We start from the raw sequence: 18,441 nt of genomic DNA, 5'->3' as shown, positions 1-18,441 counted from the left end.
TTCTGTCAGTAAATCGGAAATATAAGGAGGGGCCAAACCATTTAAAGATTTAAATACTAAGAGAATCAGAATCAGATTTATTGGCCAAGTGTGTTGACACACACAAGGAATTTGGTTCCAGCAGTTTGTGACTCTCAAAAGTACAGACATAAATAACACAATACTATACAAACTATACAAGAAAACAATGCAGACGATGAGATACAATATAGACAGAATGAGTATAAAATATGAATATAGAATGAATAAAATATATAAAATATGAATATAGACTAGATAGGGACGGCGCCAATTATTTTTCCTGCTGTTTTTACAGGTGCGTTGCAGTCTGTTTCTGTCCTGTTTAGTTGCTGCACCAAACCAGATGGTGATGGATGTGTACAGGACTGATTCAATGACTGCAGTGTGGAACAGCATCAACAGCTCCTGTGGCAGACCATACTTCCTTAATTGGCTTAGAAAGTACATCCTCTGCTGGGCCTTTTTGATGATGGCATTTATGTTGCACTCCCATTTCAGGTCTTGGGAAATGGTAGTGCCCAAAAACTATTATTTCAGATTTATTTTCATTAAAATTAAGAAAATCTAAAGATAACCAAGTTTTCATGTCAGACAAGCAGGCCCAGAAGTGTTTCCAGCCCATCAAGATTAGGTTTTAGGGGTAAATAAACTGTGTGAAAGAGTGTCATCCGCATAGCAATGGAACGACAGCCCATGTTTCCTGAAAATAGATCCTAATGGGAGCAATATAATGTAAAAAGAATGGGAGCTTAAATAGATTCCTGAGGAACACCACAAAATAGAACAGCAATCTCTGACGTATATTCCCCAATATTAACACTGAACTTCCTATTTTACAGATAAGATTTTTATCCCAGCTCTTTTGATACCAGCACAACGGTTCAAGCGAGCAAGAAGAATGCAATGATCTATCGTATCAAAAGCCGCACTCAGATCTAACAGTAAAAGTATGGCATAAACCCCAGAATCAGCAGCTATTAACACATTGTTAAGAACCTTCAGGAGTGCAGTCTCTGTCGAATGATATTTTTTTAAAACCTGATTGAAAAAGCTCAAATACCTTATTTTTATCCAGCAATCTCTGCAATTGTTGCAACACTGTCTTCTCTAAAATCTTTTAAATAAAAGGCAAATTAGAAACAGGTCTAAGTTGTTATATGAATATGGGACCTGGAGCACAGGTTTTATCAGCTGTCAATTTTCAATGTACATTTAAGAGTGAACAATAAACATTTGTTCAGTTTTATCACCAACACTCTTTCATTGCAGAACATTGTGAACTGGTAGTTTACAAAGCTTTCCAAATACATTTGTACTCGGGCTGTGGGTGAAATGTCACCCGAAGCTGCTGTAGCTTTAGGCGCAGGCTTCCGAAAACACTCAGAGTGTAGTTTGGGTCTGCTTTCGTTTCAGATCTTCTTTTACATTAGTTAGTTAATTTCAAATTTGCGCCAAAAAAACCCACGGAAGCCCCAATAGTCCAAAAACGTTAGTGATTCGCAATCGCAACCACAGTCTGTGTTCGTAACACAGACGGGGTGAATTTATGAATGAAAGTTCTGTCACAAAACGATATTGTTACGTATCCTCACGCTTTTTAAGTGGGTATACGGAAATCCTTGGCCTTTCCTAGTGGGTATACGGAAATCCTTGGCCTTTCCTAGTGGGTATACGGAAATCCTTGGCCTTTCCTAGTGGGTATACGGAAATCCTTGGCCTTTCCTAGTGGGTATACGGAGTATACCTGTATATCACGTAGACTACACCACTGGATGTACCGTAAATTCTGCCTGCGTTACTCAGATTCCGCCTCTTGCGATAGGATTGGCTAGGAGTTCATATAAGCAGTAGCTCAAATGAAACGTAATCCGGTTTCCTGTATCTTGATTGGCTATTTTACGACAAGAAGGCCAACCTACCGCGCTGGGATTTGTGGCTTGTCAGTGATTTTGAGTTATTAACCAGTCTTTGACTGCACGGAGGAGGGCTTTGTTACTGCTGGGTAAAAAAAACAACAACACCGAACACTTCTGTTTACTGGTTTGCAGAGTTTAGTTGAGAAGCTCCTGTTGCGTGAAGTCGCCATGTTCCGCACCGCGTTCTCACGAGTCGTTCCACATTTCTCCCGCATCTCCGCCTGCAGGTTTTCAGCTGCTGCAATTCCTGCACCGAATCCCCAGCCTGAAGTTCACTACAACAAGGTACGAGGGAAATCATGAAGATTTTACCATGACGCGTTAAGGCAAAATACCAAGATATTCTTCACTGTTTTTGTTTTGCTAAATAATAAAATACATTTTAGGCAAATCGTCACGTTTGTTTATGAATGTGCACTTGTGTAGCAGGTCAACAATTTCTCCTCTTCCCCTGTCCACTCAACTTCCTGGTACAGTAACTTATACAAGTCAGTTCCTGTAGTCTGGGAGTGCTCTGAAAACAGGCAGCTAAGGGGTGTGAAAAGGTTCGTTTCGGTCTCGCCTCTGGTCGACAGAGTTTAAATTTGTCACCAAAAGAATCAATTTCGACTATTTGAGCAAAACAACATTCGGTTGAGAACACTTCGTCCAAATATGATCCACGTATATATATATATATATATATATATATATATATATATATATATATATATATATATATATATATATATATAATGTGTGTGTGTGTGTGTGCATATGTGTATAGTTGACATTGCGCATGCTTGAATAACTGATCTGGTACAGCGAATCATCAGTACACTTAACTGAGAACTGTTTCTTTCGGACGCGTCCGACATACTGAGAACCGATGAGCTGTTGTCGGATCAGTTATTCAAGCATGCGCAGTATCAACAGCTCGAGCTGACAGTTCTCTCAGCACAACATGTCTCAGTTCAGTGTACAGGAGTTACATATACTCCGGGATATTAGTTTATTTAGAGTCGGAGGGGCTGTCAGGCATGACCGAAAGTGAGTAACTTTAGTTGAACTGCGCATGCGTAAATCACTGAACTGATACAGCAACAAATGGAAATGGTTATGATTTAATGTCTTATCAGCGTATGAGTGTTTAACTCAGTTGCAGTAGTTTTTGAAACAACTGATGGAGCGAAAGAAACATTTCAAAATTATGCTGTTTTTGTAAGTAGATGAAGATTAGTTTATTAACTTTATATCTTAAAGACACGTAAAACACCCACGTTTCGCCATCAATGCCTGTACTGGGTGTTTTAGTTGCAAATGTGTCAAATTGATTGTAGTAATATCTTCCGGCAGCGGCGGGGTGAAGGAATTTACGTCATGACGTCATTGTGAATTACGTCAGAACGTAAAAGAACTGGTGAACTGTATTATTGAATAGGTTCATTAAAACGAATTGTCCGAAAGAACCGGTTCGCGGAAAAGAACCGAACTTCCCATCACTAATGTTAAAGGCTTTGCTTATAACCTGATCCATGACGCTGAATCTTTAGGGACCGTCGACAAAAAAAAACAAAACTATAAAATAGAGTGAGTGACCTTAAGCCACTTGGCTGACTTACAGCACGGAAGCTATGAAATCTAAATTAATCCTTAGCTCTTTTTGTTCTTTGTAGCTCTTTTCTGTAGCACCATCGTCCAGGATTATTTCACTATGTACTGCGTCAGCTATATATGATTGAAATGACAATATGACTTAGTTTGACTTGACCTGACATGCAAGCCACTTCAACTCATCACTGCATACATAGAAACTTCTTAGCTAAATTTTGCAACTGAATTTGATTAGAATTAAAACAGTAGCTTAAAAACTTCTCACTCAATCTCACTTAACGTTTGTAATGAAAATGTAATTGAGATTTAAAATAATAAAAATAAAGATTAATAATAATAACTAATAAATAATTAATAATAATACATAATTAACTCTGAAGGAAGTGGAAAAATGTTAATCAGATTAGACAGTGCCTTAGTGATGGCTATTATATAATATTATAAAAAGGTTTTGCACATGTAACTAATAATTTACCTGGCACCTGTAAATGAATTGGACACTATATATTTTTCTAATATTTTGTAATTGTTTGTAAATATGTGGACATGCACAGAATGCACAAGTATATTGATAAAAGTAGATTACTGTGAAACATCTTATGATTAGTGATCTGTTACTGGAAAAAATATCTGTGTATATTGTGTTAGTTAATTTTATTATTAATTTTAAGTTTTATAAATAGTGTTAATGTAATAATGTTTAAAACTTTTTCAGTGCACTGTTTGAACACTTTCAAAAATATAAATGTAAACTAGACCTTACTACAGTTAGCTGAGTTACACCAAGCAATCATATATTTTTGTTCTTTAGTCGATTTAAGGTCACGTAATCTAATTAGTACAGTAGAGAAAAGCTCAGAAGTGTAAAAACATTGACTGTTGTGCTGTATTGAAATATGCTTTATATTCTGAGATTACATTCTTTCAGCTCTTCATCAACAATGAGTGGCATGAAGCAGTGAGCAAGAAAACCTTTCCAACCATCAATCCTGCTACTGGTGAAGTCATCTGCCATGTTGCAGAGGGTAATAAGGTAGGTGAGTGCGTGTTTGTGCATAATTGCACTTGCCAGTTTTGATTTACTAACACAAATACTGGATATGTTGCTTCAATTTTGTTTTATTGTTCTGAATATTTTTTTATTGCACTTAATGATATAGTGCGGGCATCACCAAATGGACTGCCCGGACCCGTTAAAATTCTAACATTATCATATTAAGCATCTCCTTATTATAATCTAATATTATAAGATTATATAAGCTCTTTGATATGAATAAAAAGAAAAATCTTTTGTTCATGCGCAGTTAATCTAGTTATTACGACAGGAGCGTCATCAAAAGCCAAGCCAAAAACAGATTTTCTGTTCCATACTCCAGAGCAGAAGGTGGCAGTAATGCACCTAATTATGCTGGCAGGACAATTAAGATTCAAACTGCTGGCAGGACAGGGAGTAAGGAGAGGTGGAAAGGAAAGCTCTGCACTTTTCTTTCATTCAGTAAATTCTGCCCTGTTCTATTTTACTTGAAATGTTTTTTTTCCTAAGGTTCCTGTGTTATTAATGTAGTTAATGTTTAAAAAAGGGGAAGCTCAAAAGTCTTTTGTTTAATTTTTTTCTTAAAAATTAAAAGCACTTTTATTTTATTCAAAAGATTCTGAATGTTTTACATTACTTGAAATATAGGCCCTAAGTTCAGGCTGCTCAAACCTGTGTTTGCACTTTTTATTTATTTTATGCAGAAGAAATTCAGTGTCTGTTGTCTGTTACTTGACATGTAGTCACTACAGGATTGTTTTCCATTCAAGTGCCAGACAAGTTCAGACTTTGAAAACACTTGAAATTTAACAATAAATTATATAGAAATGTGTGCATTATTGATTTTATTAACATGAGGGTACACTATTTTAAGTGACAATATAAGATTCAGACCTTTGCTGGGAGGAAATTTTATTAACTGGACCTCTTTGAGTTTTAATTGAATACCCCTGATATAGTGGTTGTAGAGCACCCAACAATGTTGCTTCTTGGCAACACTTTTTTTTGTTTGTTTTTCCTCCCCCTCTTCCCCTACCCTTCAGAACTGTATAGGCAAGATGGTGTCCTTATAATGTCTCACTCATCTGTCTGTCTCTTTTCTTAGGCAGATGTAGATAAAGCGGTGAAGGCTGCAAAGGACGCTTTTAGACTTGGTTCTCCTTGGCGTCGCATGGACGCATCTCAGCGGGGACTCCTCTTGCACCGCCTGGCTGATTGCATTGAAAGGGACTCTGCCTACTTGGCTGTGAGTGAAAAAGGCTTTATCCAGTTATAATGTGACAGTTCACCAGAGACCAGCTACAGGGCTAGAGACAATGGTTCAGAAAGTCTAACATTTTCATAGACTTTCATAGACTAGATATTTTTTTCTGTTTCTGTTAAGTTGTCTAATTTGATTAGGGACATGACAACATGGCTTGTTAAAAACATTGGTACTGGATGTATGTGAAAGATGAATGAACACTGAGGTATGTGCTTATTCTCTTATTCTCCACATTCAAAAAAATCTTGAGTCTATAGCATTAGTAACATGAATTTTTTTTTAATTCTCAAACAAGAAATTGCTTATAGTCACAGCAGGGAAACAATACCAGTTAGATCTTCTTTGATATGATGTAAAGCTGGCCTGTTGTCTGGGGAATGCTCTGTTTATGGCCCTGTAATGTAATAAAATGATACAATGCACTGTTGTAAATAAATTTGCGGCAATTTTCCCCATCTGCTTACTATCATATTTGGCCAGCACATGCATGTCTCAGTGGGTAAGTGTTCTAGAGCTTTAAATTGCTAAGTCATTGTGACTTTGCTTCAGCTATGAATTATATTTTAATATTGGAATTGCAAAAGATAATTTCTCAACCTTATCATTTGTGAAGTACCTGATAATGACTTGCAATCTTGCTGTTTGGAAAAATGTAACCTATTAGTCTATAACTATAAAAAGTATATAAAGGACTTGTGATTGAAATTAAAGTTAAAACCCTTAACTTTTGTGAATGCAGTCACTCTTTAGCGATTACTCACCAGAGTGCATAAGAAATGTCTTATACAGAACATGGAGCGGCGCTGACCCTGTAAATATAAATTATTATTATTATTATTATTATTATTATTATTATTATTATTATTATTATTATTATTATTACTACTATTATTATTGTTAATAATAATAGTAGTAATAATAATAATAATAATGAGTTAATAAACACAGCAGTTAACTTAAAGATCCTGCAGAAATGTTGCCCTGTTTTAATCCGGGCTCACACTGTTTGATTTTGGCCATGATTTGGTCTTCTGAGACAAAGTTTGAAAATCCTATATAATTTCTAGAACACTAGAGTAAAATCTGTAGTCTTTGATTGCTGGTTTGACTTGGTCAGAGACAGCCGACTCACATAACAGGACAATGTCAGACGACCTCAGGGAAGATGTCGAAATGAGTATTTTTTTTTTGTTTTTATCATCATGGATTGTCGTAAACAATATTAATTTTGATGCGTCTTAACTGTCATACTATCTGACAAGATGACAACTGAGATCCTACAGTGTAACATGGGGATTATGTTCGTACAGTCTGACAAGCAATAATTGAGGAGGATTATGAAAAATCGCAATGTGCCTGGGTTTTAGACTGAAATGTTCATGGTAGACTTTGAACTAAGAATGGTAGTTACAAACATTATAATGTGTGACTTTATATACAGTGGTGTGAAAAAGTGTTGGCCTCCTTTCTAATTTTTTTTTTCTTTTTGCATGTGTCACATTTTAATGTTTCAGATCATGAAATGAATTTAAATATTAGTCAAAGATAACAATGAAGGTTTTTATTATTAAGAGAAAACAAAATCCAAACTTACATGACCCATTATTTTTGAAAAAGTGTTTGCCCAACCCCTGTTAAAACATAACTTAATTGTGGTTTATCACACCTTAGTTCAATTTCTCTAGCCACACCCAGGCCTGAATACTGCCACACCTGTTTGCAATCAAGATATCACTTAAAAAAAAGACCTGACTGACAAAGTAAAGTAGAACAAAAGATCCTCAAAAGCTACACATCATGCCAAGAAATTCTGGAACAAATGAAAGAGAAAGTAATTGAGATTTATCAGTCTGGAAAAGGTTATAAAGTAATTTCTAAAGCTTTAGGGCTCCAGTGAACCACAGTGCAGTGAAGAGCCATTATCCACAAATTGCGAAAACACGGAACAGTGGTGAACCTTTCCAGGAGTGGCCGGCCGACCAAAAAATGCCCCAAGTTTGCAGTGTGGACTTATCCAAGATGTCACAAAAGACCCCGCAACAACATCCAAAGAACTGCAGTCCTATTTTGCCTCAGTTAAAGTGCTCTCCACCATAAGAAAGAGACTGCCATGCAGACCATTTTTGCCCAGTGTTCCAAGACGAAAACTGCTGCTGAGCAAAAAGAACATAAAGGCTCATCTCAGATTTGCCAGAAAACATCTTGATGATACCCAAGACTTTTGGTAAAATATAAAAATGTGGACTGATGAGACAAAAGCTGAACTTTTTGGAAGGTGTGTCCCACACTATATCTGGCATAAAAGTACCACTACCTTCCAGAAAAAGAACATCATACCAACAGTAAAATATGGTGAAGGTAATGTGATGGTTTCTGGCTGTTTTGCTGATTCAGGACCTGGAACACTTGCTGTGATAAATGGAACCAAGAATTCTGCTGTCTCCCAAAAAATCCTGAAGTGTGCGGCCATCTGTTTGTGACCTCAAGCTGAAGCAAACTTGGGTTCTGCAGCAGGACAATGATCTAAAACACACCAGAAGGTCCACCTCTGAATGGTTTAAGTAAAAAACAAAATGAAGATTTTGGAGTGGCCTAGTCAAAGTCTTGAGCTGAATCCTATTGCTGTGGCATGACTTTAAAAAGGTGGTTCATGCTTGGAAACTCTCCAATGTGGCTGAATTACACATTCTGCAAAGATGAGTGGACCAAAATTCCTCCACTGTGCTGTAACAGACTCATTGCAATTTATCACAAACGCTTGATTGCAGTTCTTGCTGCTAAGGGTGGCCCAACCAGTTATTAGGATTAGGATTACTTTTTCACACAGGGCCATGTAAGATTGGATTTTGTTTTCCCTTAATAATAAAACCCTTCATTTAAAAACTGCATGTTGTGTTTACTTGTGTTTATCTTTTGACTAATATTTAAATTTGTTTGATCTGAAACATGTGATAAACGTGCTAAATAAATAAATAAATAAAATCAGGAAGGGGGCCAACACTTTTTCACAGCACTGTGCATCTGTATCTAGAACTGTATAACTATAAACCTAGATTGTGATAATGGATACCTCTTTCAGTCAAACTGCATATAAACTTCTTTTAGTTTGCATGTAATATATAATATATTCTGCTATTTGGATTGTAGGAGCTGGAAACCTTGGACAATGGCAAGCCATATGCTGTGGCTTACTGTGTTGATTTGCCCATGGTGGTCAAAACGTTGAGGTAAGATCTAAAAGTTTTGCATTTATTGAACTGAGTGATGACCTGAAGTGCCTTGTAGTATTGTAGAAAGAAAATTAGAAAAGTCCCAGCTTTTCCAGAACACTGTGTCTAGCTGAACAGGAGAATCAGTGAATCACACAAATTTCTAGAATATCAGTGTCTTCCTCAAATGCATGATATTTTTTATAGAATATTCCTTATTCTCTAGTTTCTAAAATAATGGTCTGTTGAAACTAAGTGTTAAGATCATGCCTTTCCTGTGTGTGATATCTGAGGATTTTTCAAACGTGAATTGTTTGTGTGTTTTGTTCTTGCAGGTATTATGCTGGCTGGGCTGATAAATGGGAGGGCAAGACCATTCCAATCGATGGGGATTATTTCTGCTATACTAGACATGAGCCTATTGGAGTGTGTGGCCAGATTATTCCTGTAAGTATTTGGTTAATTTGCTTATTTGTTTATTTACCAAACGGGATATTTTGATAAGAACAGACTGAAACACACATTTACCACCTCAGAATAACAACTCTGCAGCAGTAGATTATATATTGGCATAAATAAAATATTTTTAACAATGTTGTTTATGCATGTACATGAAGTGGAAACTACATTTATACTATATCTAAAAACCCTTTGTAAATAAGATTTGTTTGATGCTACACTGTTGAATTCAGATCTTTCTCTTACATTGGTGTTGAGGAGAGATTGGCTGTTTCTCTGAAAACTGATGAATGATGAGTGGAAACCTTGCAGTTCTGAGGCAGAGACCTATTTAATCAACAGTGACGGAACTTTATTCAGGGCTCTGTCTTGAAGCGGAATTTTTTTTTAAACTTCTCTTGCAGCAGCCAATTGTTTTTATGTGTCCTTGCATGGAAGATGGTATTCTTTAGGTGATAAGCTGTCTTGTTTTTTCTCCAAACATATTTCTTAAATTTGTAGGGAAAGAATTCTGCCACTTTAGGTCACATGGTTGTGATTTAGACAAACTGCCATTTAACCACTCTTCACCATATCATAGACACAGTAACAGCCTCCGATTCTCTGGGAAAGCATGTCTGTGGGATTTTGTGCCTGTTCAGTCAAAATAATTATAGTGTTAATTATAATTAATAAAAATAACTAAAGGTTAAGAACTGCTGAGTATACAAAATCTGCTGCATGATAGTTATCAATTAATCATTAATGAAACTAAACACACTAAATATCTTGATGGTTTTAATAGCTTTTTTTAAAGAGTGAATTTAATAAATATCCAGCTATGTAGCAACTGCTGTGTTAAAGTTGTCTCTCATAAAAACATATATACACATAAATACAGTGCTCAGCATAAATGAGTACACCCCCTTTAAAAAGTAACATTTTAAAGAATATCTCAATGAACACAAAACAATTGTCCAAAATGTTGACAAGACTAAGTTTAATATAACATCTGTTTAACTTATAACATGAAAGTAAAGTTAATTATTTTAAAATACACATTTTTCAGTTTAAGTCAAATTAGGGTGATGCAAAAATGAGTACACCCCACTGAAAATGTCTGGAGCAAAGCAAAATTTTAGACTACAAATGTCTAAATTAACAAGAATTCAACCACAGGTGAGTCTAATTATTCATTACACAGATTTCCAACTATAAAAGGATGTTAGGCAAATCCCATTTCATGCTGTCAGCAATGGCACCACATGGAAGAGAAATGTCACAAGACCTGAGAAAGAAAATTATTTCTCTACACCAGAAAGGTGAAGGCTACAAGATCAGCAAAGCTTTACTAATCAGTCAGAATACTGTAGCAAAAGTGGTACAAAAAATAAAAAAGATGGAACTGCAACCATCTCACAGACTCGTCCAGGCCGTCCACAGAAGATAACACGTCGAGAAGAGCATCTTCTGATGAGAAGGGTTATTCCTATGGGGAATTCTGAAGAGAGAAGTTGAGCATCACTCTCCATCCAGCCTCCAATCTCTAAAAGAGGTCATTCTTGAAGAATGGAAAAAGTTGAATGTTGCAAAATGTCGCCAGCTTGTCCATTCCATGCCTAGAATACTTGGTGCTGTCATTAACAATCATAGCGGCCATACAAAGTATTAGATGTAGCCTTCTTGTTGTGGGGTGTACTCATTTTTGCATCACCCTAATTTGAGTTAAACTGAAAAATGTGTATTTTAAATTAAATTATTAACTTTACTTTTATGTTATAAGTTAAACAGATGTTATATTAAACTTAGTCTTGCCAACATTTTGGACAATTGTTTTGTGTTCATTGAGATATTGTTTAAAATGTTACTTTTTAAAGGGGGTGTACTCATTTATACATTTTGGATGCAATACACATCAATGGATTAGTACACTTAACTGTACTCACCTTTTTAATCTCGCTGTGTAATGAAATAATTGCAGTATTTTATTTCATTATTCATTTGGTTCCCTCTCAGAAATTCTTATTTTCCAATAGTGAAGATTCCATGTTAGTTCTGTTCAGGGGTTACAGAAGTGTGATATGAAACCAGATGTGAGTAACTCCTTGCCATTTCATTGGTTTGTGTGCAGTTTAGCAATAAATCAGACTTGCATTACACAACATAAGTTCAGGTCAGTTTTAAACACAGATAAAGGCTTAGATAAACCTGTGTAGATATCCTTCTTGGTATTTATCTCAGATGTGTAATGATACAAACTGTTAACATCTCTGTACGTTTCTGCCAGTGGAATTTCCCTCTGCTGATGCAGGCATGGAAACTGGGACCTGCTCTGGCTACAGGCAACACTGTAGTGATGAAGGTGGCAGAGCAGACACCTCTTACTGCGCTCTACGTGGCCAGCCTGATCAAGGAGGTCTGAGCTGTACCTTTAGGCCTAAATAGGCCATGATATTTTGTGTAAATGTTATATATATACAGTATAAACATATACATTACAATCTGCATAAATTTCAATCTGCTCTTTTTAGGTTGGCTTCCCTCCTGGTGTCGTGAACATCATCCCTGGGATGGGTCCTACAGCTGGAGCAGCCATCGCGTCTCACAGTGACGTTGATAAAATTGCCTTCACTGGTTCCACTGAGGTAATAATATAGATTTTACAGAATTAAATATGGACATTACATGGCAAGTAGGGATGTGCATTTTACAAAATTCAGTTAAAGGCTAGATGCTAAATAGCGTTGAATTGAACATCCGGTTCTAATAATAATCAACAGCATGTTATATGATGTGTTCCCACCCAAAAGAGTTATGATAAAAATGTATTTATTAAGGAATGGCATGATACTTTTGATCAGTTTATAGTTAGTTATTTAATTGTGGAACATTAAACATGTGAAACACCATTATTTTTCATTATAAGTTAATAAGAAAATACTTTGATTTAAAAATGCAGCTTGTCACATAACTGTGCAAAGCACAAAGTTCCCATTACTGAAGATTTCTCAGATCCAAACACTGACACCTGACACTGAGTGAAGTGTCAGTTAAAAAAAAGAGAAGAATCTCTTTACCGATCACATCACCAGAAGTTAAAATAGTCTAAAAAAAAATGCATTTACTGTTAGCATTGTTAGCATCTATCTTCTGTCCTGCAAGCTTCATATTCTCATTGTCTCAAACTAATAAAGTGTAAATTTGCTGCTAAATTATTTTACTTCATTACCTGTTCTGTAGGTAGGCCACCTAATTCAGCAAGCTTCTGGCACCAGCAACCTAAAGAAAGTAACTCTGGAACTAGGAGGGAAAAGTCCCAACATTGTTTTATCTGATGCAGACTGTGAGTCATTTTTAATTCAGTGCATTCCTTTAATCAGTTGTTTAGAATATGTATTTTAGTTCTTTATTGAAGAATGCCTGTGCACTGTGAATTTATCTTTTATATCCAGACAGAAGTACAAATTTTGTTGAAATTGTTTCCTTGTTCTTGTAGTGGAGCAAGCTGTGGACCAAGCCCACATGGCCATCTTCTTCAACCAGGGTCAGTGTTGCTGTGCGGGTTCACGCACCTATGTGCAGGAAAGCATCTACAATGAGTTTGTTGAGCGCAGTGTGGAAAAAACAAAGAAGAGAGTGGTTGGAAATCCTTTTAACCTTCAAACTGAGCATGGACCACAGGTACGACTGTGAGCCACACCTTGACCATGTAGAACTTTTTTATAAATGGCATTGCTTTTCTGACTAGTGTGTTGTATTATTGTCAAAGTTTTCCTGGAGGTTTTTGAATCCGTATAACTTTGATTTTGTGGCAGTCTCACTAATTTGATGATCCTCAAAAATCAGAATTTCCGGAACCTCATACAGTATTTATACCAGATACTGGCATGTGTATAGCATGAATAAGGCATAAACAAACTTTCAGGCAGTCCAGTATCTGTCCAGCTCGAACCTGTAACACAGTATTGTAGATAAGCAAGCAAATTGACACTTGGATTTGGCCATCAGCAGATTCTTTACTTTGCTCTGTTGTATATCTTCACTGTGATGTTCACCTGTTCACTACCACTGGACTGTAAAAGTAAAAAGTCATTTGTATACACATAGTCATGTCCATATATATTTGGACATTCACAAAGTTCTTATTTAGCTCTATGCCACAGTATATTGGAGTTAAAATTATATGATGTACATAATATTTTGGGTATTTTGAGGCTTTTTACATCCAAATTGGGTGAGTGGTGTAGGTGGTTTTTTTTTTTTTTTTTTTTTTTTTTTTTTTTTTTTAAACACGCGTCAACTTTTTTCACATATTACATGCCTTGGGGAAGGTGCATTGTTGTACAATCCTACATGAGCGTATTTGATTTGATATATTTGTCAATTTAAACAGGCCAGGACTTGATGCAGATACACTAACAATAACCACTATGTGACTCACAAAAGCTACCAATAAAAGGAATTTCCCAAAAACAAGAAAACCCTGTAGGAAGTAGGTGCATGCGTGACAGTCAACCAGTAAGAGAAGACTAAAACGCAAAGGAAATACCTAGGGTTATGACATGATGGAAAACACTGGTAAGCTTCGAACTATAATCTTTATTAGATTAATGTCTGCCAAAAAGAGGGGGGGAAAGCCTTGTACAGTTGCGGAACAACAGCCTGTGAACAAGTAAGTCAAAGATCAATTTTTAGCACAATGATGGAAGAGCAGAGAAAAAGGAAAGAAATGCTTATAGATTGATACATACCACCATGGCCTGTGTGGATACCAAGCAATAGATTTTCTTTTATTTGTTGATGTGAATGCTGGAAAAAGCAGCAGGATAAATGTAGTTCTATCAAGTGCTTGGCTTCAGCTAAATGCTTCACCCATTCAATGATCCAACACAGTGCAGATGGAGAATGACATGAAGCATACTTAAACAGCATTTTGAGACGACTTTGTTCTGCAACACAGTCAGTCACCCGACCTGAATACAGTGGGGTCCACTTACTAGAGGAAAAACTCCCAAGAACAAGCAGGAGTGAAAGCCTGGCATTGCATCAGCAAAGAAGAAACCCAGTGCATACAAGTATTAAAAGTGACCATTACATTTATGATCGTCAATTTGTCCAATTAACTTTTGTCTCTTATAAAGCTATTCCATGAAATGTGAATGCCACACTTGAAATCTAATAAAGGGAGGGGACTGTTAGTCTTACTCTGTTCAACCAATTCCGATGCAAATACTTCAAATTAAAGCCGTAGTTCAAGTCTAACATAGCAAAAAGTTTGTTGTCCAACTGTTTATTGACCAGACCATATACAGTATATCCATTGTAGAATTCTATAGTTTATTCAGATTTATTATTAATTTCATTACTTCCTTTTTTTGGCTAAAGATTGATGATGAGCAGTACCAGAAGATTCTGGGGTACATAAGCAGTGGGAAACGTGAGGGGGCAAAGCTCATGTGTGGAGGGGATGTGGCATCAGACCGTGGTTACTTCATCCAGCCAACCATCTTCGGAGATGTTCAGGATGGCATGACAATTGCCCGTGAAGAGGTGAATCTAAAGCTAATTACTGCCTTTCCCGATTGTTCCCTTACATCACTGACTTAACAGAAACCAAATATTTTCAGTGCTTAACTTAATTTTTGCTTTCAATTACATTTTGCTTCTTCTTTTAGATCTTCGGTCCAGTTATGCAAATTCTGAAGTTTAAGACTATAGAAGAGGTGATCGAGAGAGCTAATGACACCAAATATGGCTTGGCAGCTGCTGTCTTTACAACAGATATCAACAAGGCTCAGTACATCTCTAACAGTCTTCGTGCTGGCACTGTCTGGTATGTCAGTAACAGTTTTAAACTGAGGGTTAGGTTTTAATTCTAGCTGAACAGAATGAGTACCCTGCACTGAACAGTCAGGAAAGCTAACTGATGTTTGCTGTTTTCTCATGAGGTTTCACATTTTGGGTTTCCTTTGGATTTTCCACTTCCCTCCCAGATCATGCTGGTTGAGTGATTGATTTTAATTTGCCCCTTGTTGTGAGTGTGGGTGCATAGTGCTTTCTGATGGACTGGTGTCCAATATAGGCTGTATTCCCTCTTAATGCTCATTTTTCTGCTCAAAATATTTGGGAAAGTATTTATAGAGGTGGACACAGTGGTTGGTGGTTAACACATTTACATTACACCTTTTCCCAAGCTACCCTGGCTTCCTCACCAAGTCTAAAGACATGCACTGTAAGCTGATTGATATTTCTAAATTGTCTGTAGTGTGCTAGTATGTGTGTGCAATTGTACCCTACAATAGACTGGCATCCTGTCCAGGGTATAACCTGCTTTGTCCCCTGAGTCTTTTGGGATAGGCTCCAGTTACAATGCACAGAAAACCCAGTAGGATAAGTGGTATAGAAAATTGATGGATGGAAGTATTTATGGAGAGAGCAAGGTGGTATATTAACAGAATTCAATTAGCTTTTCATTTTTTTCCCCTGTCCACAGGATTAACTGCTACAATGTGTTTGGAGTTCAGGCTCCATTTGGTGGCTACAAGGCCTCAGGAACCGGACGAGAAATGGGAGAGTATGGCCTGGAAAACTACACTGAAGTCAAAACTGTAAGCATGTGACTTACTTGCTGAAATCTGTCACGCTTGACTATTAGCATCTAAGGAGGTGTTTGTGTGTGTGTGTGTGTGTGTGTGTGTGTGTGTGTGTGTGTGTGTGTGTGTGTGTGTGTGTAATCTGCTGGTTTTTATCGATCCAAAACATCATTCAACTAATAATGGTATATGATTTGACATTTTCTGCCTCAAAAAAAAAAATCTGTAATGTTATTTTTGGTTTTACAGGTAACAATAAAAATTCCCCAGAAAAATTCGTAAGGTGTTGGACCAAGACACCAGTGAATCAATGGAGGAAAAACATGCTTACAAGTACAAGGATTGTTGTTTGAGCGAGAAATTCTATGATGTATAAAGCTATATGTTTTACAGAATATCAGTTTAGAAGCACTTAAAAACTTATATTTTAAAAACTACTAATTACAAATAAATATAAAAGTTAGAAGCACAAATATATATTGTTTTAATGGTAATTTGTTCCATTTTGATAGTGAAATGCAACTTGATTTTGCACAAACATTGGAATGGTGCAATGCCCAAACCCATTAAAAAAAAATTATATATTTTTAAATAAATGCTTCAAAGCTTCTTTTCTGTGGTCATGTGGATTTCACATAGTTTTGTACAGTGTGATTATACTTCAATTTAAACTGATTTCAATATAGGGAATTCTACAGGGATTTCATAACAGTTTCACATGCATGCATGAACAGAGTTTGTGACCAGTTGTTCCAGTTCACACTCACTGTATGTCTAAATGTTTGAGCACACGGGGCTCTGTGCAGGACACTCCTTGACAAACCAGGTCTGTGTACTCAGGGACACCATCATGCTGGAACAGGTTTAGGCCTCTTTTATTTGTGGTGAAGGAAAATTGAACAAAGAAATTCTATAAGATTTTGGCCAACATTTTGGGGAAGGAACATGTATGGATGTGCTTAGGTGTCCACAAACTTAACCTTAAACGTGGTCATTTAACCTTAAAAGTTAACCTGGTACTTTTAGTCTGCCTGAGCAAGTTCAGTGTAACGGGTGAAAAGCATTTTAACAAATATAACCGTAAAACTCTCCTTTTGGAAGGGGATGCTACAGAAGAGCTACATTAGCAAATTGCTAGCAAGGTCATGCTGGCTATTGGGTTTGAGCACACAGTACATGGCAGCTTATTGTGTATGGGGCTGCAGACTGGTCAAGGTGCCCATGCTGACTGAAAGCACCTAAAATGGGACGTGAGCACTTGAACCGGATAATGGTGTCATGGAAGGATGTGGCCTGGTCTGATGAATTTTCATCACGTGGGTGGCTGGGTACATGTGCATCACTTAACCTGCAAGGAGATGGGGAGCCTGTGCCTATCTCAGGCGTCATCGGGCATCAAGGCAGGATACACCCTGGACGGAGTGCCAACCCATCGCAGGGCACACACGCACTCTCATTCACTCACGCAATCACCCACTACAGACAATTTTCCAGAGATGCCAATCAACCTACTATGCAAGTCTTTGGACCGGGGGAGGAAACCCCCGAGGCACGGGAAGAACATGCAAACTCCACAGACACACAAGGCGGAGGCGGGAATCGAAACCCCAACCCTGGAGGTGTGAGGTGAATGTGCTAACCACTTAGCCACCATGCCCCCTTTCTGGAAAATGTTCTGATTTGAAATCTTGAGTCCTGGGTTCATGTGGATGTTGCTTTGACACATACCACCTACCTAAACAATGAAAGTGACGTGACATACAGCTAAGTATGGTGACTCGTACTCAGAATTTGTTCTCTGCATTTAACCCATCCAAAGTGCACACATGCACACACACAGCAGTGTGCAGCCATTTATGCTGCAGCGCCCGGGGAGCAGTTGGGGGGTTCGGTGTCTTGTTCAAGGGCACCTCAGTCGTGGCCGCCCCGACAAAACCTTATGAGTTAGACTCTCTAACCATTAGGCCACGACTTCAATGATGTACACCATGCACACCTTCATGGCAAGAGTGTTTCCTATTGGCAGTTTCTGTAATGCTCCCTGCCACAATGCAAAAAATGTTCAAGAATAGTTAAGGAACAAGAGTAAAAGATCAACGTGTTGACTGGGACCAAATGTGCACTGTTCTTGTGATATAACAAACAGACTTCAGGTTTTTGAATGAATTTAATGAATTTAAATTGGTTTGCAAATGGCAGTTACTTTTAACCCTGCAACGGTGAACAGTGCAGCCTTCAGCTTTCTAATGCGTTGCTGTTTAAAAACCCAGTCGAAAATTAGTCTACGGAGCAGACGGTAGATTGTGTATTTACAATTATAATATTATACGTATATAGTCAGAGATGTGGTAGCTCAGTGGTTAATGTGTTGGGC

At 37.2% G+C, this 18,441-nt stretch overlaps 1 protein-coding gene across 1 annotated transcript; it reads left to right on the top strand.

Moving 5' to 3' along the window:
- The first annotated feature begins 1,924 nt into the window (after positions 1-1,924).
- On the top strand, positions 1,925-16,677 carry LOC113642332 (aldehyde dehydrogenase, mitochondrial). The gene is made up of 13 exons (XM_027145765.2): positions 1,925-2,222; positions 4,459-4,563; positions 5,669-5,809; positions 8,975-9,054; positions 9,372-9,483; positions 11,762-11,890; positions 12,006-12,119; positions 12,715-12,817; positions 12,971-13,155; positions 14,860-15,024; positions 15,150-15,307; positions 15,968-16,082; positions 16,317-16,677. Exons 1-13 carry the CDS (start codon positions 2,106-2,108, stop codon positions 16,347-16,349), a joined length of 1,557 nt encoding a protein of 518 aa, XP_027001566.1. The 5' UTR covers positions 1,925-2,105; the 3' UTR covers positions 16,350-16,677.
- The last annotated feature ends 1,764 nt before the right edge of the window (positions 16,678-18,441 follow it).

The sequence above is a fragment of the Tachysurus fulvidraco genome, chromosome 9 (assembly GCF_022655615.1).
Source record: "Tachysurus fulvidraco isolate hzauxx_2018 chromosome 9, HZAU_PFXX_2.0, whole genome shotgun sequence".
Taxonomy (NCBI): domain Eukaryota; kingdom Metazoa; phylum Chordata; class Actinopteri; order Siluriformes; family Bagridae; genus Tachysurus; species Tachysurus fulvidraco.
This window is presented reverse-complemented; position numbering and strand designations above follow the sequence as displayed.